At 32.8% G+C, this 23,972-nt stretch overlaps 1 protein-coding gene across 1 annotated transcript in view; it reads left to right on the top strand.

The window, feature by feature from the left end:
• The window catches only part of RIMS2 (regulating synaptic membrane exocytosis 2), a 319,527-nt gene that overhangs the window by 70,675 nt on the left and 224,880 nt on the right, over window positions 1–23,972 (top strand). The window contains exons 11-13 of the mRNA XM_010863490.1: window positions 11,129–11,197; window positions 13,571–13,727; window positions 16,009–16,125. Of these exons, the coding sequence (XP_010861792.1) occupies window positions 11,129–11,197; window positions 13,571–13,727; window positions 16,009–16,125 (343 nt within the window). The remainder of the gene's footprint in view (window positions 1–11,128; window positions 11,198–13,570; window positions 13,728–16,008; window positions 16,126–23,972) is intronic.

Here is a 23,972-nt window from a genome sequence, read left to right as displayed (position 1 = left end):
GACTGTAGTGTATTTATGGATTACTGAGTGTATGTATTAAATGTAGATTGCAATAATTTTGGAGAACACAATGGCACCCCACTCCAGTACTCCTGCCTAGAAAATCCCATGGACAGAGGGCCCTGGTGGGCCGTAGTCCATGGGGTCGTTAAGAGTCGGACACGACTGAGCGACTTCACTTTCACTTTCACTGTAAGCCCTCAAACCACAAAATAAAGTGTTAGTGCTAATAAGCCAGGAGAAAAGAGAAAATGAAGCCAGAAAATTAACCATTTCATCCAAAAGAATACAGAAAAAGAGGGAAAATGGAACAAAGGGGCAAATAGAAAATGAATAGTAAGTTGACAATATAAGCCAAGAAAGTCAATGATCGCATTAAGTGTAAATAGTAAAAATACCCCAATAAAAAGGCAGAGATTGGATTTTAAGACCCAGCCATATGCTGCCTACAAGAAACCCATTATAAATATAAAACACAAGGGGTTTTAATGAAAAGGATAGGAAAGATAGCATGCTAATATAAATTAAAAGAAATATGAATTATCTATATTATATTAGACAAATTTGATTTTAGAGCAAATATATTACCAGGGACAATGTTTATTTTATAATAATAAAAGGGTAAATTGATCAAGAGATAATACTAATTCTCAACATTTAAACATGTAATAATAAAGCTTCAAGTTACTTAGAGAAAATTTATAGAGATTGTTAGACTAGATTAATTTTTAAAAAACAAAAAAGGAATTAACTATGGTTTTTGAATAGCTCAACAAAATTGACCAAGAAAAATGACACAGATTACTGAAATGCTTTGGGAATCACTACTAATTTAACCGAATTTTAAGGGAATACTCTGGAGAATCACATAGGAATATAATGAACACTTTTATGCTATGAAATTAAACAACCTAGATGAAATGGGAAAATTTGTAGATTCATGAATTACAGAAACAGATTAAAAAATCTGAATAAATGTATAACATATAAAGAAGTTGAATCAGTAATGAAGATATCCCCACAAATAAAAGCCTAGGCTTCGTGGCTTTACCAGTGATAAGCATGATGAATTCTATGGTACGTGTAAAAATAAATACCAATACAACTCAAACCCTTTGAGAAAAATAGAAAAGGAATTATTTTCCAATTAATTCCATTCGGTCAATATTATCCTGATACCAAAGTCAGACAAATATGTCACAGGAAATCTAGAAGTCAAGATCCATGAACTTAACAAGAAATCCTCAACAAAATATTAGTAAATCAAATCCAGCAATGTTATACACTATAACTGAGAAGGATTTATCCTAGTAATGTGAAGTTGGTTTACTAACTAAAAATCAATTCACCATATAAATAGAAAAAAGGACAAAAACCATATAATCTTATGAAAAGATGAAGTAGCTATGACAAAATCCAACACCAACTCATGAAAAAAGCTATCAGTGAAGTTGGAATAGAGGAGAACGTCCTCAATTTGATATAGAGAACCTACAAAAACTTACAGCTGACACCATTTTTAATTGAAAAAGACTGAATGCTTTTCCCCTAACAAAGCAAGGATGTCTCATCTTAGCATTTCTATTCAGCAATGGATTGGAGACTCTAGTTAATAGTAGTGAAGCAAGAAAAATAAATAAAAAACATTCAAAATGCGATGGAAGAAGTGAAATTGTTTTTATTCACAAACAACATGATGCTGTATATAGAAAATTGTAAAGAATCCATAGAAAGCTACGGAAGCTAATAAACAATGTCAGCAAGGTTCCTAGATAATTGGACAATATCTTAATTCAATTGATCTTTTATACTAGCCATTAACATTTTGTAAAGGAAATTTAGCATATTTTTATTCATTTTAAAATAAATAAATTAAAATACTTGTGAATATATTTCAAAAATAAGTGCAAACTTGCATACTAAAGAAGTCACAGAAATTGTTGAAAAATTAATGGATAATTTACATAAATTGAGAGATATTTCACATTCATGGATTGTAAGACTCAGTATTATTAAGATGGCAGTTTTCCTGAGTTTGAGTTTTAGATTCAATGTAACCCATATCAAAATCTAAGCAGGATATTTTTTGCTTAAATTATCAAGCTGATTTTTTTTTTCCTTAGGAATAAATTTTTTTAAAATTTTATTTTATTTAATTTTACAAAATTATATTGGTTTTGCCATATATCAAAATGAATCTGCCACAGGTATACATGTGTTCCCTATCCTGAACCCTCCTCCCTCCTCCCTCCCCATACCATCCCTCTGGGTCATCCCAGTGCACCAGCCCCAAGCATCCTGTATCCTGCATCAAACCTGGACTGGCAACTCGTTTCATATATGATATTATACACATTTCAATGCCATTCTCCCAAATCATCCCACCCTCTCCCTCTCCCACAGAGTCCAAAAGACTGTTCTATACATCTCTTTTGCTGTCTCGTATACGGGGTTATTGTTACCATCTTTCTAAATTCCATATATATGCATTAGTATACTGTATTGGTGTTTTTCTTTCTGGCTTACTTCACTCTGTATAATGATCTTAAAATTTATATAGACACTCAAAAGATCCTGAACAGCCAAAACAAATATAAATTTGGAAATCTTATATAAAGCTTCAGTAATAATAATAGTATGGTGCTGGCCCAATGATAAACTACAAATAAATGTGATCTAATTTAGAATTTAAAAATAAGCCCTTATATTTATGGTCAACTGATTTTCAACAGAGTGCAAAGGAAGCCCAGTGAGAAAAGTATTGTCTTTATAACTAATAGTGCAGGAACAATCAAATATCCATATGTTAAAAGATTATTTTAGAACTTATCTCACACCATCCACAAAAATCAACTTAAAAATGTATCAAAGACCTGACTATAAGCTAAGACTATAAAACTCTTAATAAAAAACATAGGAGAGATCTATATTACCTTAGGCTAGGCAGAGATGTCTTTAATACAATACCAAAAACAAAATCAATAAAAGAATGAGAAATAAATTTGACTTCATAAAATTTTAAAATGTTTTGTTTCAAGACACCATTAAGAAGGTAAAAAAGATGAGCCACTCCGAAGTATTTTGGAGAAAACACTTGCAAATCATATATCTGACAAAGGACTTGCACCCACAATATATAAACAAAACTTAAAATTCAATAACAAGACAAATAATGCAATCAAAAAGTGGGCAAAAAAATATGTATTGTGTTTTCATGGAAGAAGATGTACAGATGACAAATAAGCACATGAAAAGATGCCCCAAATCATTATTTGCTAGTGAAATATAGTTTTTAACCACATGAAATTATAAATTCATACCAACTAGAATCAATAAAATACAAAAGAAGAATAATACAAATTTGGCAAGGATATTGAGAAGTTGAAACCCTAATATATTTACTGCTAGAAATATGAAATGGTACAGTTCTTTGGAAAAGAGTTTGATGGTTTATTAAAAAAAAATAAATTTACCATATAACCTAGCAACTCACTGACAGGCAGGTGACATGAATATCCACTCAAAGACTTGTACATGAGTGTATAGCATTATTCATAATGGACAAAAAGTAGTATTCATACAGCAGATTACTATTAATAACAGGCGGAAAAGTACAATACATACAGCAACGTGGTTGAATTTAAAAAACAATTATGCTGAATCAAGTGCCAGGTACAAAAGGTCAAGTGATTTTAAAAATGAACCTCTATCCACATTTCACACCATTATAAGGTTTCCTCAGAATAGATCAACGTAAACCTTAGAATTATGGAACTCCCAGGGGGTGCAGTGGTAAAGAATCTGCTTGCCAATGCAGGATCTCTGGGTCACAAAGATCCCCTGGAGAAGGAAATGGTGACCCACTCCAGTATTCTTGCCTGGAAAATTCCATGGGCAGAGGAGCCTGGTGGGCTACAGTCTATGGGGTCAGAAAGAGTCAGACACGACTGAGCATACACACACACACAAACCTTAAAAGTATAAAACTCCTAGGAAAAACCTTTGTCACCTTTGGTGAGTCAGAGATATCTTAGGACCCCCAAAATCGTGTTCCATTAAGTAAGAAACTAATGAATTGGATTTCCTCAAAGAAAAAAAAAAGTTTTTGTCTTTTTTCTTTAAAGGACACTGTTAAGATAATGAAGTATTTGCAAATCATATAAATGAAGAATCTGAGTAGAATCATTTGCCGGAGACCACAAAGTGGAGCTAGCGAAAAGTAGAGTTCATCCAGTAGGGGGTCCCAAAGTTTACGGTGGGTCATAGGTCAGGTTGGAAAGAAAGCATGCATGAAAACCAGGTTAATCAAAGAAAACTAGAACCTATGAGGACAAATTAGAAGCAGTGTCTGTCTCTAACAGTGATCTTGTGGGTGACTGACTGAAGAAGCCGGTGTCTTTTGTGTGCAACTGAGCTTGACACAGGCCTTCAGAAAGCGGCAGAAGCCAAACGAGCCAAAGAAGCCGTAGGAGCCTAAGGAGCTGACTTGGTTGTCACACCTATTATAAAAATCAGAAAAAATTGAAATGAGAAGTTAAAAAAACAAAGTTATATTAACAACCTCCCAGAAATTTGAACTACACAGTTAACCAACTTGAATTAATAGAACATATTCTCAACAAATAGAGAACATAAATGCTTTTCATCTACAGATTAAACATGTAAAATTTTGCTACTGATTTTAATTAATATATTCGTAGGGTATAAATTCAAAAGTGTGTATAGTAAAAAAAAAAATCTATTGCCCTTATTTTTTCGAACATCTAGTTCTCTTTTCCTGAATGAACCATTGTTACCAGTATCTGTATTTTTGCAGAGATGTTCTGTGCATACACAAACAAACACATATATAGGTAATTATTTTTTCTAACATATTCTGTGCACTTTGCTTTTTTATTTTTAATCTTTATTCTTTTAGTATTACTATTGAAATCCTAACATGGGCCCTTAACAAAGTAATACTAACATTGCTACCTTTTTTCCTAACCAAATCAAAACTTTTTAAAAATCAATCTGATTCACAGCCACACTCCTACCATTTAAAACATTAGTGCCAGGATTTTACCTCTGCTTCTACATTAGAAATTATTATAATTACTGACATTTTGTTAATTCAGAGTTTATTTCTGTTTATTTTTTTAAAACTCTCTCTGCTCTCCTTTTTTTCATCCCTTTCTTCTGGGATTAATGTCTCTATTTTTAGGTATACATGTTTTAAGAAGTTCTTTCAGTGAAGAACTGGAAACAGGCTTTGATTCTCTGCATGTATTTTTGTTTATTCATTCCTGGTGGAAAGATTCGCTTTATATAAAATTCGAGAATGATTTTTGTTTTCTCTTAGCCCCCTTAGAATGTTACTCTAACAACTTCTGGTTTCCAACTTTGCAGAAAAATCTCTTCATTTATTTAAATTTTCTTTAATTTTCAGCAGTTGTTATGAGCTGAATTGTGTTCCCCAAATATGTTCTTAAAAGTCCTAACCAGTACCTTCAGCTGTGACTTTATGGGGAAATAGAGTCTTTACAGAGGTAATCAAGTTTTCCTGAGGCCACAAGGGCAAACCCTAATCAAATACAGCTGGTGACCCTAGAAAAAGGGAAAATTTGGACATGGAGACAGACATGCACAGAGGAAGACAATCTGAAGACACTCAGGGAAAAAATGACCGTGTGACTGGAGTGATGGAGCTACAAGCGAAAGAATGCCAAAGCTTGGGCGAACACGAGAAGCCGGAAGAAACAGGAAGTATTCCTCCCTAGGAAGAGACTGAGCACAACATCAGAATGAGCACGGCCCTGCTGACACCCTGATTTTGGACTTCTACTCTCCAGAACTGTGAGACAGTAAATTTCTGTTGTTTGGAACTTCACAGTGTTCGGTACTGTGTTACAGCAGCAGTATGAAACTAATTCAGCGGTGTGCTGTGGTGTGGGCCATACATGCTTTATACATTTCATGTTAAATGTATTCCTAAATATTTCATGTGTTTGGATATTTTTGTGAATGATAGTAGTTTTGAAAACAAGTTTCTTAATTTTTCATCGATCATTTTTGTATGTTGACTTTGTATCCCAGAGTTTTGCTAAATTCATTGATTAATCAGTCTTAATAACTTTTTTATAGTTTCCTTAAGATTTTTAATTTACATGACCATGTTACATCTTGCTTTCTAGTCTGTATGCCTTTCATTTATTTCCCTTGTATTTTACTAGTACAATATTGAATCGAAGCGGGTTGTAGTGGACATCACTGGCTTGTTCTTTCTTGTAGGGGGAATGCATTCTGTATTTAATAATTAAGGGTTATGTTAGCTGCAGGTTTTTTGTAAACACCTCTTACCAGTTTTAAGAAGTTTCCTTCTTACTAGTTTCCTGAGACATTTTGTCATAATGGAGGTTAAACTTTTTTAAATGATTATTTATGTCTATTAAAATAATTAAAACTTGCGTATATAAATGAAACAGCTTCAGTAACCATTAATTAGAGCTAGAGAGAAAAATCAATAAATTTACAAGCATTAAAAGAAAGTGCAGTATAATTCTCTCTCAACCATTTATTGGTCAAGGAAACAAAAATTTAGGGACAATACAAAATAAACCACGGAATTAACAAATTTATCTCATGGTTAAAGAACTCTGAACCTAACATTTAACGAATTCATATTCCTCTCTTATATACAAGAAACATTTTAAAGAATTATTAATATACTATTCAATAATTCATTTTTTGACAGATTTCAAAGAATTGATATGATTTAGGCTAATCAACTATGTCAATTTTTAAAGAAAGAGATATATTATACCCATACCCTTGATAAATTTTAAAAATAGACACATACTATAAAGAACATTTTTTCCAAAATCTGTTATATCTGCATCTGCCATGGATAAATCAGTCAATAGTGTCTTAAATTTAATCAAATACGGAAATATCTTCTAGACCCATGAAGAAAATTTAATGCATATTTACATACAAATATTTGTGTGATGCAAAGAAGTACTCAGGGGAATGCTTATATTAACAAAGTGTTCAAAGCTTGATAATTATAATGTACTCATCCAGTTTTTTAGGAAAAAGAATCAGTTCAGTTCAGTTGCTCAGTCAGTCTTGTCCGACTCTTTGCAACCGCATGGACTGCAGCGCGTCAGGCTTCCCTGTCCATCACCAACTTCTGGAGCTTGCTCAAACTCATGTTCATCAAGTCAGTGATGCCATCCAACCATCTTGTCCTCTGTCATAAAAATCCAAGGAAAGAAGGCCTTAAAGTAAGAGCAAAAATCAATAAAACAAGAAACAAATTTCTAGTTAGGATTATGAAGCCCAAAATTTAATCCTTTAAGTGAATTACAAAATAAACCTCTGATGAAATTTATGGCAGATTCAAAAGAAGGTACAGTTAGTATTCAAATGATAATATGATTGATATATCAGAAAATACATTAAAAAATAAAATTAGAAATGTTGTAGCAAACAGTTTGAAAACTTAAAGTGAAGAAATTCTTTTAAAATATATGATTTACTACACCTTGAATTAATACATCATTCTATATCTACTACAAAATGGAATTAGTAATTTAAAATATTCCCACAAAGGAATGGTAATTTTATAGATAAGTTCTATCAAAATTTCAAAGAACAGAATTTTTTAATCTACAGATTAATCTCCCAGAGATTAAAATAGGACTAGTTTTCTATATTTAGTTGGGCTAGTGTAACTTTAATTTTAAGCCGAAAGGTTAGTACAAGGAATTAAATGGGCCAGAATCAATTGTAAATAAAAATTGAAAATCATTTATGAAATATCACTGAACTTACAAGATTTTCCTCAATCTGATAGGATGTAAATTCAGTAGATATCACTTTTAATGAAGAAATATTAGAAAAATTCTATTTAAAATCAGAATTAGAAAGAAATGTAAAAGTTCTTTTTCTTTCCAGTATTGAACTTACTAGCATAGAAAGACAAGAAAAAGGGAAAAGGCTTTAGGACTGGAAAGAAAGATTGTCTCCATAAGAAAATACTAACAAAACCATTAAAAAAAGGAGGGAGGGTTATCCAAGGTGGCTCAGTGGTAAAGAATCTGCCTGCCCATGCAGGAGATGCGTGTTCGACCCATGGGTTGGAAGGATCCCCTGGAGGAGGAAATGGCAACCTACTCCAGTATTCTTGCTGGAAAAACCTCATGGATAGAGGAGCCTGGTGGGCTACAGTCCATGTGGTCACAGAGTAGGACATGACTTAGCCACTGAGCATGCACACATGGTTAGTGCGCTACTACTACAAGGAAAAAAGAGACTTTAACAAGTTGGCTGATTATCATTGTTTTACAATAAAACTGCATTTCTGTTTATGAGCAATTAGGTTAGAAAACATCATTTTAACAGTATTTCTAAAATCAATAGAAATGATAAGATACAAAGGATAAATCCAACAAAAAAGGAAAATTTGAATGACCAAAGTTAAAAAATTTCAGAGAGATCCTAAAGGCAACTTGAATGAAGAGAATGCCATATTCATAGCTTGTAAAACAATGCTGTAAAATGTGTCATTTCTCCCTGATTGATGTTTCAATTTAATGTATTTATCAAGTCAAAATCCCAATAGAATGTTTGTTGTGCAGTTTGATAACCTGAATCTAAAATTTAAATGGAAGAGCAAAGAGTGAAGGAGAAAGATCAAAGATATGAATAATTAGGTGAATTATTTGCATTTCAATATATAACATTGTAATAACAAAGACAGTGAGTTATTGGTTTATAGATAATCAGCTTGTACAAGGAAAACAAGTAGAGAACCAAACAAGTCCTAGCAGAGAGAATACATTTATTTATAACGGAAGAAGTAACATTGTAGATCATTGTGGAAAGAGGATGATTAAATAAACAATGCTGAGATATGTGTTATCCATATTGAAAAAGTGAATTTGCATCCATATCTCCTGTCATTCACAAACTCATTTCAAGATGGACAAGGATATAAATGCACAAAGCAACATTTTTAAACTTTCAGAAGGAAATAAGAGTATCTCTGTACTTGTATATAAGCTCAGAAAATTTCTTAAAGGAGACCCTGAAAACAGTTTTAGAAGAAAAGATTGATATATTCAGTGCCATTAAACTTAAGTACTTGAATTCATCAGAATATGAAAAGACAAGATCCACATAGAGAGAACATAACTGCAATATATTTAACTTCTGTAGGACTAATATCAAAATAAATCAAGACTTCCTTCAGGAAAGTGATCAAGAGTTGAAAGGAAGTAGCATTTACAAGCCACGTGTATGCCCTACCTCCGACTCCAACCCCTACTGTCTCACACACACAGGACAACACACAAAGGCTAATAAAATGAGCTACATTCTTATGTTGGTGTCATTCTTATCTTACATTAGAGGCAGATCTGATCCTTGACCAAGACAAAAGTAATCTTTATGCTCTATGCTGAACCAGTAGCATTAAAATAATCATTGCTTTTTCCTTTATCATTTACAAGTTGAAATCTTACTACCAGCAGAGCAATTCTTAACTCTCTTCTCCATAGCCTCATCTGTGTTATCCTTCCTTTCTCATAAGTTTATTTACAATGTCTGTCCTGATTCTATAACTCCTTTTGTGACCATTCTGTTGAGATGTTGTCAGATAACTGTGGTTTCTGTATTAACCAGTGCTATAAGACCCTCTGTAGAAGGACATGGCAACCCACTCCAGTGTTCTTGCCTGGGAAGTCCCATGGAAAGAGGAGCCTAGCGGGCTACAGTCCATTGGGTCACAAAAGAATCGGACATGACTTAGTGACAAAGCAACAATAAGAGCAGATTCAACTGGGTCTAAAACGTTATGACATATGGATTTGTAAGGAAAATAGTGGTGAGTTAATTCAGTGGGACCACATGACCAAAAAAGATAGGTATTTTCTACCTAACCATTAAAAGGAGAAAAACAAGAACTGCCGTTCCTATCAAAAAAAAAGACTCTTCCTCTCCCAAGAGGGCAGGGATTACAACAAATAAGCAAAATACAGAGAGAGCGTATTTCTAGGGGGCGGTTGCAGATGTTGGAAGACATTCCTTGAAAGGAATTTCATCAGTGACTGAACAGTTTAATTATTGCTATTTTACACAACATGAGCTTTCAGTGTTTTATAAACCTTACAGGAACAAGTTGTGTAAGTAGACAGACAAAACAAGTCCTCTTGAAATAGAAACACTGTCTTCATTTGTCATTAAATATTTTCTGATACCAAGAAAAAAAAAGAAGTGCTTTAGTAAAAGATTCTCAGAAAAGATTACAAAATTATAATGTTTTTATTTGTATATGTGATATATGTCATAGTTAAGTGCGAGGGCAATCTGCTTTAGCCATTTAGTCAATCAAACTCTCCTTAATTCAGTTTAATGTGATTTTTGCCATAGCATGATTAACTTTTAAAGTTTTGTTACAGATTTGTAAGGAAAACACACACAAGACTATTGATTTATAATAATTATTATTATTCTGTCTTAAGTTGTTTCTTAGAAAATATAACACAGTTCACAATGCATAAGTTAGTTTGTGGATGATTTATTTCTCGTATCTTTCTTAAAGCAACAGAGAAACAACTAAAGTAATAGTGAAGGAAGGATGTTTAAGATGTCTTAAATTATTCTTCCTCTCCATAAACGTGAAAAATAAATAATTGGGTATATTTAATTAATTAGTCATGCGCATATTAGAAAAAGACACATGAACGTCTTTGACTATAACATTGTTTGTACTTAGAAATTTGCCTAGATTTAAGTGCATTTGTCTAAAAGCATCTAAAACTGATTGAGCTGTTTTTGACTTGGCTTTTTGTTCAATAGATTTTTATCAGTTAGCATGAAATCACTAACATATTATTTAATGTTTAATAGTATTTCAAACTTTAATCCTTTTAGGAACTTTATCTTACACTTTTAAAAATAATATCCTCACATAATGAAATATACGTGAAAATGAGTGTTTGTGAGTTTATGATGACTTTTCTTCTTGTTTTTTATTCTCAAGTGTTCCCCTCAAAATCCTTTCATTTGCTTTTTAGGTTGGTGAGGATTTTTCTTTTCCTTAAATGATCAGTGATTTTAATTATTGCTATTGTTTGCTTCATAGGATCAAAGAGAATAAGTGATAGTGAGGTCTCTGATTATGACTGTGATGATGGAATTGGTGTAGTATCAGGTAAGAATTTTATAGTAATAAGAAGGAAGTATAATCACTTCCATTTGTAAAGTTATTTACCAATGAACATGTAAATAGATAGACAGATAAATATAATGAGTTACAAAAGAACTATCCTGTTTATCCCCCAGCCCCAAAACAGCCTTACAGCAGTTTAAACTGAATGATTCCAGTTGCTGGAATATCTGTATGGATTGTTAGGTTGAATATTCTTACTGAAAGATGTCTCATAAGTACTTACCAATTTTCTATTTTTAAATTACTAAATAATAAGGATTTCATTATAAGTTTGAGAAGTTACTGTATAACTAAAGCTTCTTTATATTTCACTAACAATGTGGAAAAAATCTTTTACAATCACAAACAGCCACATGTATCAAATATTTGAATGCACTTTTTAAAAATTTTGTACATTGTTGTTATGTTAAATATCAGGTACAGCTGCATTTTGAAATTGTGATATTGTAGTTTTAAAATATTGCCTCACTTATGGCTAGAAATTTGTCTGATGATTTAATAATTTAGCTAAGTAGCTATTTTTTATAAATTTTGGAAATGTTTTTAAATATAATATACTCTATTATAAAAATGTTTGATTCTCTTCTGCTTAAAGGTTAATTAGCCTAGCAAATTTCATAAGCATGGCCAATTTTATCATGAACAAAATATTTATGTTCTATTGTATGTAAGATGTGCTACAATTGCATCAGTGACTGATAATTTTTGTTGGACAAATTTTGATACAGTATGAGTCAGTTTGCTTGCTTTCAGTGTACTGCATTTAAAAAACTCAGTACAATCCTTTTAGCCTTTATTTTTTGCACTAAGGTGAATAATATATTAATTCACTAAGACTACAAAAATATTTTTCATGTTTTATCATTTGTGAATTGAATCTTAATAAAGTCATATTTCTCATGATACCTTGCTTGGAGATTGTTAGCATTTTCCCCTACTTGTATTCTATTCATTTATTAATTGACTTTTCAACTTCTTCTCTTTATTAAATATCTAGCCACATCAGATTTTTTAACCCAAATATTTTTCTTCAGGTCATTAAAGCTCTTTGTCTTGATGTCATTTGGGGCATATCTCAGTTCTTTTATTTTCTACTTCCAGAATGACAAAAAAAGATTGTTATTTTTTTTCCATTTTATTAAAGAATATATCTTTTGAAAAAAATTTTTCAGGAATCATTCATTATTTGGGTTACTACTTTCTGGAATAATCTTTGCTATTGCAGAATATTATTTAGCAAGCCTACACAATACAAAGTATTTATCCTGGACTCATTATTGTTTACCGCCATAAAACATCATTGTTTCTTATCTCAGTATTATTAACTTTTTTTGCTATATGGTGATTCATTCAATAATCCATTGAGGGAAAAAAAATACTGCTGTATAATATCCTCTGTTACTATTTTGAAATCAAGTGTAATTTTTGAGATAACTTCAAATACTTGGAATCAAAGTTTAAATGTTTATTTCAAGTGATATTCAGAATGCTTTCTAATATTGTTTATTTCTTAAAGAAGTATCTATATAGACTATAAAAATTGGGCTTCCCAGGTTGCTCAGTGGGTAAAGAACCAACTTGCCCACACAGAAGGCACGGGAGACTCAGGTTTGATCCCTGGTTTGGGTAGATCACCTGAAGGAAGGCATGGCCACCCACTCCAGTATTCTTGCCTGAAAGTGAAAGTTAGTCACACAGTCATGTCCGACTCTTTGCAGTCCCATGGACTGTAGCCTGCCCGGCTCCTCTGTCCATGGAATTCTCCAGGCAAGAATACTGGAGTGGGTTGACATTTCCTTCTCCAGGGTATCTTCCCGAACCAGGGATTGAACCTGGGTCTCCTGCATTACAGGCAGATTCTTTACCAACTGAGCCAACTTTACCATTCTTGCCTGGAAAATCCCATAGACAGAGGAGCCTGGTGGGCTACAGTACATGGGGTTGCAAAGAGTTGGACATGAGTTAAGCAACTGGACATGCATGCACTATACAAAGTAGGAACTTTTTGTCAGGTTAATTATTCTGAATATTTATAGTTGTTGAGAACTATTTGAAGCTCTTCTGGTCAATGAAGAGATGAAAATGTTTTTAGAATAAGCTTAATTCTTTTAATGAAGATTACTAACTGTGTAAAAAAGTGAGCATAGTAGCTGTCTAAATATTTGAATATTTGTCATTCCTTCTCAATTTGTGTTTATAAAATATAATTTTATGTTAGCATTGTGCTTTATTCATTGTGCTTTACATTTACTATATTTAAAGCCTTTCACTAACATTTTATGTTTTTCAGTAAATTACAAAATACTAAAAATCTTAGTGTGTGGATAACTGTAATCTTAATATTTCCACCTTTAGATTATCGACACAATGGTCGAGATCTTCAAAGCTCAACATTGTCAGTGCCAGAACAAGTAATGTCATCCAACCACTGTTCGCCATCAGGGTCTCCACACCGAGTAGATGTTATAGGAAGGACTAGATCTTGGTCACCCAGTGTCCCTCCTCCACAGAGGTAAGACAGCATAACATTTTATAGGATGATATTATAAGCCTATTTATCTTAAAATATTATCAGAAATTTATAAAGATAGGTTCTTACAGAAAAAAGTTATTTAGGGGAAAACATATGTGGTAGTCAATAGCCTATATAATGAGAGTAATACAAAATATGGGCTACTTTGTAACTTTGGATGACCTAAATATGATTTTATTTTAAGTTCATAGTCATAAAGAAGATACAAATTCCAGTCTCATATATATATTGAGCAGATCTAGTTAGACCCAACTAATTGTACTCATGAATGATATTGACATTTTAAGAAATAGGAAAGAATAAACATTTGTTGGAGCAATACAATTAAGAACAATCATGAGAAGACTAAAAGGAAATGCATGAGCAGTGGGAAGAATTGTTTGGAAATCTACAATTCCAGGACTTATATTTAGAGGAAAACTCTAATCAATCCAGTTAAGTTATAGAAATGCTTAATGGAGTAAGAACCATGGAAATGTTTCCGAATCAATCCAATTAAGTTATAGAAAGGCTTACTAGAGTAAGAACTAAGGAAATAATGTTTCTGAACAGGAAATATGTGCATAATTTCACATTTTATATACTTGCAATGTTTAAGGCAATTTGAACCCTTAGAATGACAATCTTAAAACACTTATTTTAAATGAGTAATGGAGTTATTTTTAGACATTTAAACTTAGAATTTTAGGTTGTCATCTTAATTTTATACGTGGCATTAGACTGTCTAAGAGAACAAGATTTATTATATTTATAAATTTAACTTAATTAGAAGGATATTAAGTACTTAAATGTTTATTTAGACAATTAATTAAAGAGAAAATTTAACATTAAATTTATAAACATAGTTTAAAATATTTGAAAAAACACATTTGAAGATTTAGGTAAGATTGTAAATGGGACTAAAATTATTAAAAGTCTTCTGAAAAGTAACTGTTTAAATGTGGTAGACTTATCAGTAGAATAATAAGATTTGTAATCTGACATTTAAAGTGCAAGAGAGAATAAGATTTTAAATTTGTAGTTTTAGTAAATTAAACCATTTCTCATTAAAAAAAAAAGGAATCCTTGACTTATCAAAGAATGAATATTTGAACACACCAGTAGAAAATAGACATGGATTTTAGATTAGATTCACCTGCACTTAACAGAAAGCCTGTATGGAAAAGAATGTGCTTAGTCACTCAGTCATGTCCAACTCTTGGGACCGCATAGACTGTAGTCTACCAGGCTCCTCTGTCCATGGGATACTCCAAGCAAGAATACTGGAATGGGTTGTCATTCTCTCCTCCAGGGGATCTTCCCAACCCAGGAACTGAACCCAGGTCTCCTTCATTGCAGGCAGACTCTTTACCGACTGAGCTGCAAGGGAAGCCCGTAAGATTAGTAAACAACCCAGGCCAAGAATGGTAGCTTAAAAAAATTGTCATTGATCGGTTATAAAAATATCAGTTTAGATTAAAAAAATAAACAATTATTATCCCTAAAATAAGATGGCAAATATATTGTCTATAAGCAACATGCTGAACTCATTTTCTCCACACAAATCTATACTTCCTCCTATATTTCATATTTTATTATCACTACTATACACCTGGGCTGCTGCTTCTGCTGCTAAGTCACTTCAGTCGTGTCCAGCTCTGCGTGACCCCATAGACGGCAGCCTACCAGGCTCCTCTGTCCATGGGATTTTCTAGGCAAGAGTACTGGAGAGGGTTGCCATTGCCTTCTCCCACTACACCTGGGAGTCATCCATTAATAGTTTTCATAATCCCTATCTTCATTCCCATTGATATTGCCTTAATTTTATGCCGGACCTCTTATGGCTTCCTGTGCAGCACTAGTGGGTACTGCCTACCGATGTAGGAGATGTAGGAGGGGTAAGAGATCCGGCTTCCATCTCTGGCTCAGGAAGATCCCCTGGAGGAAGAAATGGCAACCCATTCCAGTATTTTTGCTTGGAAAATCCCATGGACAGAGGAGCCTGGAGGGCTACAGTCCATGCAAGTCACAAAGAGTTGGACAGGACTGAAGCAATTAGCAGGCACACACCTGTTACAGCAGCAATCTCCTAATTTTATTGTCAATCTCCATGTGAAATTTATAGATTTAGCCAGAAGTGCAATTAGTTAAAACAAAGCAAAAATCTTAAGGCTGACATTACAGTGATCTTTTGTCTTTTTATACTGTCTTTATTAAAAAACTTTATTTTTTAGTATAATTTATGGTTTATTAAGATATTTAATGGATCTTGCTATTTCAGTCGAAATGTGGAGCAGGGACTTCGAGGGACACGCTCTGCTATAGGGCATTATAATACAATTAGCCGAATGGATAGACACCGTGTCATGGATGACCATTATTCTCCAGACAGAGACAGGTAAATTTAATCAAATACTGTGAGACCATATTATAATTGCTGCCTACAGGAAGAAAGATTACCATAAAATGTTTTCATCCTGAACTTGGGTATTTCTTAGTTTTTGAAACCATGTGCTTCGTTTACAACATCTACATTAATTCTTATGACTATCACATCATTTTAAAAAATTAAAGAAACAAAAAACAACCTTTTGTTTGCTAAGAAAAAAAATTCATTTTGCTCTTGCAGTTTTGGTACGTTGTTAAATCAAGCCAGTTAAGTTAATGAACTTGCACATGAAATTATAATGACAATCATAAGGAAAACAGGATGTTTTGTTATTTTTACTTTATCATAACCAAATATTATATTGAAAAATACTTTCATGAGACTGTAGATTTAAAGTCTTTTACATTCATCTGGTAAATCAGTGTGACTTTTTATATATAGTCATGTTGAGACAAGTCTGGTTTGTTTAAACAGACAGAAAAACTGATTCATGAAGAGGTTTTTCCTCATGGCTTTCAGTAAACCAAAACAGCTTAAAGAATTATACTTGTTGACTGCTGTGCTTGGAAGACTTCTCTGAATTTTCTCTATTAAATGTGATATACTTAGGCATGTTTCAGTACATACATTAATTACTAATAATTTTTTTAACAAGCTAATTGATTAATCCTCTAGTACATTATTTGATTACATATGAAATGAAAAATGCTATGGTATTTCCCCAAAACTACCAAGTGGGTTTAAGATAAGGATTAGAATAGAAAGCTTAATTTGCTGTTCAGAGAATATTATGATGAAATAGCCAGGGAACTCAGAAATTTCTTTATATGCATCCTAAACTGATTTTAGTAAAAACACTGGGTGGAAGGCTGGAGATTCAATCAATCGATATGAAATTTTTTTGTCAATACTTATAAATTGTTTTGTCCAAATATAGTCTAACTCTAACTCAGTTCATGCTTATAACATTGTGTTGGAGTACATTTTTTCAAAAGAAATATAGGGAATATCTTAGTCTTCAATAGTGTCAATCAGCTATTGGCTTTTGTGTCTGAGATCTAAGAAGAAATAGGAAGTGAATAAATTAATATTTTAGTGTCAAATGAAAGTTAGTGTAGTGTTTTATTTATTTTTAATTTATTTGACTTTTTCATAGGGGTTTGTATCTTTAAAGTAATTATAGGCATGTTACCTACAAAAATGGATACTTATCAAGTACAATAATTGTGAAAAAGGTAACTCTATTAGAATGATTAGGAATGCATCATATTAGGGTGGATGAATGAGTTTTTCATTACCTAGTAGAATTTTTAAAAATTGATAATATCTTGAAATTTTTCATGTAGTGACTCATAAACTCCTTGTTCACATTGAAGGCATGTTAAGCAGATGATCAGGGAGGAAAGTCTGAAATGACTTTAAATCCTCCAAGTTTATGTAAAATGAACTAGATATGTTCTCTGAAGGCAGTATGGTCTGGGCTAAATCTTGCAGGGAAGAACAGAATAAAATTGACCTCCAGAATTATAAACAAAAATAGTCACTGTCATGACAAGCACATAATATTTTATTGATATTTTGAGACAAAGAGCCCTAAGATTAATGACCTGAAAAGTGCTATTCAATCCTTGGTATTAGTTAATATTTGAATTAGTCATAATTGAAATGTCATATTTTATTGTTTTCTTTATAACATTATGAATCTTTTAATTTGGCAAAAACGTTCAAGTAATTCAGAGATTTTGTGGGGAAATTGATCCACATGATTTCATTTCTGTTTTTGAGTCTTGTACATTACCAGATCATAATTACTCTTCATTGTGAGCTGTTTTAAATCCTTTTAGAAATAAATAAAATGGAATTTCATTTAAATAGGCCTATAAAACCATTTCTATATTAATTTTGAGTATTTTTGCAATCATTATTCATTAACATGAGGAATCAAAAATGAAAAGCATGGTATTATCCATGAAAATAGTCTATCACATTATTAAACAATGGGTTCTTAATTTCTGTTTTATCCTAATATTCTAAAAGATTTTACATAATAGAATGCATATGAAGGCATTGTTATTTTTATGTACTATTTATAATAGATGGTAAGAATACTCTAAACCTCCTACAGTGAATTTTCATGAACTGTATTTTATAGAATTGGTAAATAATACTGCTGATTTAAAAGCCTAAAAAATAATTTCCTTTGAGATGATAAGTAAAATTTAGTTATTTTGAGTAGTGCATTAATCTTGCTTGTCAGTAAGAATTGACACACTGGACTAGAATATTTCATGAAATGTATTCTTTTTCATGGGATTTGGAACCAAATGGCATTGGGCTTGAATTTAGAATTTTTTTACTACTTGATCCCTGTGTATCTTTGATTTGATTTCCTTATCTACTTGACTTCCTTATCTATAAAATTAGAATATTAATACCAACTTTATAGGGTTGTTGGATAGATTAAGTGAAACAGTGCCACCAGTTGAATGGTGTGTACTCAGAAAAAGTACCTCTTAACATTTTAAAAGGATCTTTTAGCTTATAAATAATTTACATTTTAATGTGCTCATCAATTAAGCAGAGAAAAGAGAAGTCAGTCAATTCAGTTGTTTTTTTAAAGTGGCTTGTAGAGGATGTAGGATATGTGTTGGACCTTGAAAAATGAGCATGTTTATTTAGGCAACAACAAAAGATACAGAGCCAGAATATACATATATTATCAGAAAGACCCAGTAAGAAGGATGAAAGACTAGGGGCATACTAGAAAATTGTGAATAAAGATAATAGCTTAAAAAAAAAAAGATAATGGCTTTTACATCAGCCATGTTGGGTGATAAATGATACAACCCCATGGACTGTGGCTTGCCAGGCTCCTCTGTGCATGAAATTCTCCAGGCTAGAATATGGTATGGGTAGCCATTCCCTTCTCCATGGGATATTCTGACCCAAGGATGGAACCCCAGTCTCCCACATTGTGGGCGAATTCTTTATTGTCTGAGCCACCAGGGAAGCCCCAATAAATGATACTGTATGACATTAATTTGTATACCTGGTTGGGCTTCCCAGGTGGTGCTAGTAGTAGAAAACCCGTCTTCCAACACAGGAGGCATAAGAGACATGTTTGATCCCTGCGTTAGGAAGATCCCCTGAAGGAGGATATGGCAACCCACTCCTGTATTCTTGCCTGGAGAACCCCATGGACAGAGGAGCCTGTTGAACTACAGTCCCTAGCATCACAAAGAATCAGACACGACTGAAGCGATTTAAACATGCATACACACACTTGTTTAAACTTACATGGTGTAAGAAAGAGATATCCTTTTCTTATAGATTATATACGAAGAATTATACATAGAATTTTGATTGGATCTTCATTTCTCTGCACATCTCATTTTATTAGTACTAGTCAAATTCCTTTTCTCTTTTGAAAAGAAAGAAGGTTTATTACAAGTAATTCAGAAACTTCCATACAGTGATATTAAATAAAAATGATTAATATAATAGTCATCTTCATCTTCATTCCTCCTACTTTTTTGTATCATTATTTCTCTGGGAAATCCTGATAACTACTACAACTAAGAACATCATTTTCTGGAGCAAACTATGTGACTTTAGTATTAGAAATCATTTCAAGAGCTTATTTATTATAGGAGTTAATTTACTACTAGAATAAGTATAGAGTACTAGATGCTATTTCTATAATATGTCATAGGTATCTTACAGTACACATTTTTTATGTCTATCATAGAGACTGAAATATATTAGTTGCATTTAATTCCATAGAGTATACTTTCAGCCTAATAAGGAATAAAAATAATACTGGCAGAAGATATATTACTTCTTAAACTTTTTTCTTCTGTTCATTTCAATTAATGCATTTATATTCTATAATATTTTATAAAACAGGGCATATTTGCCCTATTATATGAATTTCTGAAATACTTCAAACACATGCAGTTTCACTATTCTTTAACAGGCTGTCAGCTACCAGAAATTACCAAACCATTTCAGTTATCAGCTTTGAGAGAAATACATCTCTGAAAGTTTGAAAACATAGAGAAAGTAAATGAAAAAGAAAACTATCCTACAAATTAATGCAACTTTTTATTTATTATATTTCAGGATTAAAGTTTTACTTTTTAAATCATAGTATATTTTAGGAACTATAAAGTATCAAAATAATGACAGTGTTAAAGACAGTTTGGTATTAAATTGAGATTGTTGGAAATTTAGCTTTTAACATCCGCAGATTACTTAAGAGTGAGATTTTTATCTCCCTTTTTTTTACAGTCCTTTTTTGTAGCTGGTAGTTCCTAAAAGGGAACATGGGGTTGCAAAGCATTGGACATGACTGAGCGACTGAACTGAACTGAAATGAAAAGGGAATATTCAGGCTAATGAAATACAATGGAAGGATAATTCATTATAAATATAGTTTTGTTTTATCTTCAAAAATTAAATTTCTTAGTAAGAATCAAAGTGTGTAAGGAAATTAGATCAATAATCTTTTTTAGTTCTTTGGATAGTCAAATTTTTTATCAGGATTTGAGAATCTATAAGTTCCTTTATTAATCTTTTTTTTAAATTTAGTCACATTTTGTGGCAATGGATTAATTTCCAAAATATACAAGCAGCTCATACAACTTAATACCAGAAAAACAAACAGCCCAATCAAAAAGTGGGCAAAAACCTAAACAGACATTTCTCCAAAGACGACAGACAGATGGCTGGTAAACACATGAAAAGATGCTCAACATCGCTCAGACTAGAGAAATGCAAATCAAAACTACAATGAGATATCACCTCACACCAGTCAGAATGGCCATCATCAAAAAAATCTACAAACAATAAATGCTAGAAAGGGTGTGGAGAAAAGGGAACCTTCTTGCACTGTTGGGGGGTAATGTAAACTGATGCAGCCACTATGGAAAACAGTATGGAGATTCCTTAAAAAACTAGGAATAAAAGCAATGGAATTGCTGCATTGACCCACTAATCCCCCTCCTAGGCATATACCCTGAGGAAACCAAAATTGAAAAAGACACATGTACCCCAATATTCATTGCAGCACTGTTTACAGTAGCTAGAACATGGAAGCAACCTAGATGTCCATAGACAGATGAATGGATAAAGAAGCAGTGGTGCATATATACAGTGGTATATTACTCAGCCATAAAAAGGAACACAGTTCAGTTAGTTCTAAGCCTATTATACAGAGTGAAGTAAGTCAGAAAGATAAAAACAAATATTGTATATCAGTGCATATATATTGAGTCTAGAAAGACAGTACTGTTTAACCTATTTGCAGAGCAGCAATGGAGACACAGACATAGAGAACAGACTTATGGACACGGATGTGGTGGGAGGAAGGAGAGGGTGGAATGTATGAAGAGCATAACAGGGAAATCCGTACATTACCATATGTAAAATTTATAGCCAATGGAAATTTGCTGTGACTCAGGTAACTCAAACTGGGGTTCTGTAACAACCTAGAGGGGTGGGAGGGAGGTTCAAAAGGGAGGGAACATAGGTATACCTATGGTTGATTCATGCTGAAGTGTGGCGAAAACCAACACAATATTGTAGAGCAATTATCCTTCAATTAAAAATAAATAAATGTAATTTTTTTAAAGAAGTAAAGGGGGTTAGACCAAAAAAAAAAAAAAATTGAGTCATGTTTTGGTTTCCTGTTTTATTCTTTTGCAATGAGTTAAAGTTCTGCTCAATTTTTTAAAATTTTCAAACAAATTGGATTAAATGCAATATTTAAAATAACTTACTTTAACCCCTCATTTACATTTAGGACATTATTTATTGCATAGGTTTTATACTGTCCATTAATTTGGGGAGAAAAGTAAGCATGCTTTAATGGATAAGTATAAATAAAATGTTTTTAAATTTCTGTAAGTGGATGCAGCAAATGATTCTGTATCTTAGGTGAATTTTAGGGGACTTACTAAAATAGTATGGTTAATTTCTGTAATATTCACAGATGCATTTTTATACTATTACTCCAAGGGGAATCATGACCAGATTATGTTAAGAGGTATAACATGTCTATGGAAAAGCATATAGTCACTGTTCTCCAGAGAAACAGAATTGTTAGGCTGGATAGAGAGAGATTGATAATAGATAGATAGATAAATATATAGATAGGTGATAGATAGATTTATTATGAGGAATTGGCTCACATGATTATACAACCTGAAAAGATCTACCGTCTGCTTTTTGCATGCTGGAGACTTGTGAAATGGTAGTATAATTCAGTCAGAGTACAAGGCCTGAGAACCGGGTGAGCCGGTGGTGCATTAATCAATCTCAGTCAGAGGGCCAGAGAGCTATGAGATGTCAAGCTCATGCCTGATGTCCACCCACACTGGAGTGGGCAATGTACTGATTCCACTGAATCAAATGAGAATCTCATCCTGAGACACCTTTACATACATTCCCAGAAATAATGTTTAAGGTGAGCACCCCTTGGCCAGTTAAGTTGATACATAAAATTGACCATCACAAAAAGGGAAATAAAACAAACTGTTGCGTGATGATGATGATTCCTGTATAGTGTTTTCTTTGGCTTTACAGAGATGAAATTAATTATAAGCTTCTCAAGGAAAATATTAAAAGTTGGGTGATTATATATATATGTGCTCTATGAATATGAAAATTTTAACAGCTTTGAATTTTACACATTTTTGTTACCCTTAAGTAATTTTCAGAGACAGTCTATTCCTTTTTAATGCAGTAAATCCCAACATCACTACTGTTGGGTATTCTTTATACTCTGTGTAAAGCCAGAAAAAATCTTTTCGATACTGTTTTCCTTATTTCTTATACTGCATAGGTTTTTAATCTTTTGTTTACAGTTCTAGAGTGTTTCTGGGATTATATGAATGACTGCTGTCTTTAAACAGTAGGTTCCACATGAAAAGATCATAATTCTGCTTTACCTTTGAGTTCAACTCAAAATATATTTATTGAGTGGGTTAGGCGTTCTGCACAAAGATTTAGAGTAGGCATTATGTTGGTCTAGATAAGCACGTGATCCAATTGATTATACCAAGTAATTATACAATATAGTAACTAGTTATAAAACATAAAAGACCACGAGGCCTAAGCATAATAGTATTAGAACAGATTGGAGAGGAAATGGCCTGCTTGAATTTGTTGGAAAGAGCTTCCAAGAGAAGTTGGACTTCAAAAATTAGTAGAATTTTGAAAGGCAATGAAGTGGAGACAGAGAGGGAATGATGGACAGGACATTCTTGGCAGAGTGTGGAGCATGAGTGTTGAGCATGAACTTAGTCTGAAAGTCAGGAAAGTATGGAATATATTTAGACAATCTTAGTCTGCTGAACCTAGATAAAAAGTCATGGTATGGGAAAAGAGAAGTAATAGAAGATGAAGATTGAATGTAGCTTAGAAATGATGAAAGTGAAAGTGGAGAGTGAAAAAGTTGGCTTAAAGCTCAACATTCAGAAAACTAGATCATGGCATCTGGTCCCATCACTTCATGGGAAATAGATGGGGAAACAGTGGAAACGGTGTCAGACTTTATCTTTTTGGGCTCCAAAATTACTGCAGATGGTGACTGCAGCCATGAAATTAAAAGACGCTTACTGCTTGGAAGAAAAGTTATGGCCAACCTAGATAGCATATTGAAAAGCAGAGACATTACTTTGCCAACAAAGGTCCGTCTAGTCAAGGCTATGGTTTTTCCAGTGGTCATGTATGGATGTGAGAGTTGGACTGTGAAGAAGGCTGAGTGCTGAAGAATTGATGCTTTTGAACTGTGGTGTTGGAGAAGACTCCTGAGAGTCCCTTGGACGGCAAGGAGATCCAACCAGTCCATTCTG

This window comes from Bison bison, unplaced genomic scaffold (assembly GCF_000754665.1).
Source record: "Bison bison bison isolate TAMUID 2011002044 unplaced genomic scaffold, Bison_UMD1.0 scf7180017864491, whole genome shotgun sequence".
In the NCBI taxonomy this organism is placed as follows: Eukaryota; Metazoa; Chordata; class Mammalia; order Artiodactyla; family Bovidae; genus Bison; species Bison bison.
Note: the sequence above shows the minus strand (reverse complement) of the source record. Positions and strands in the feature narration are given on the sequence as shown.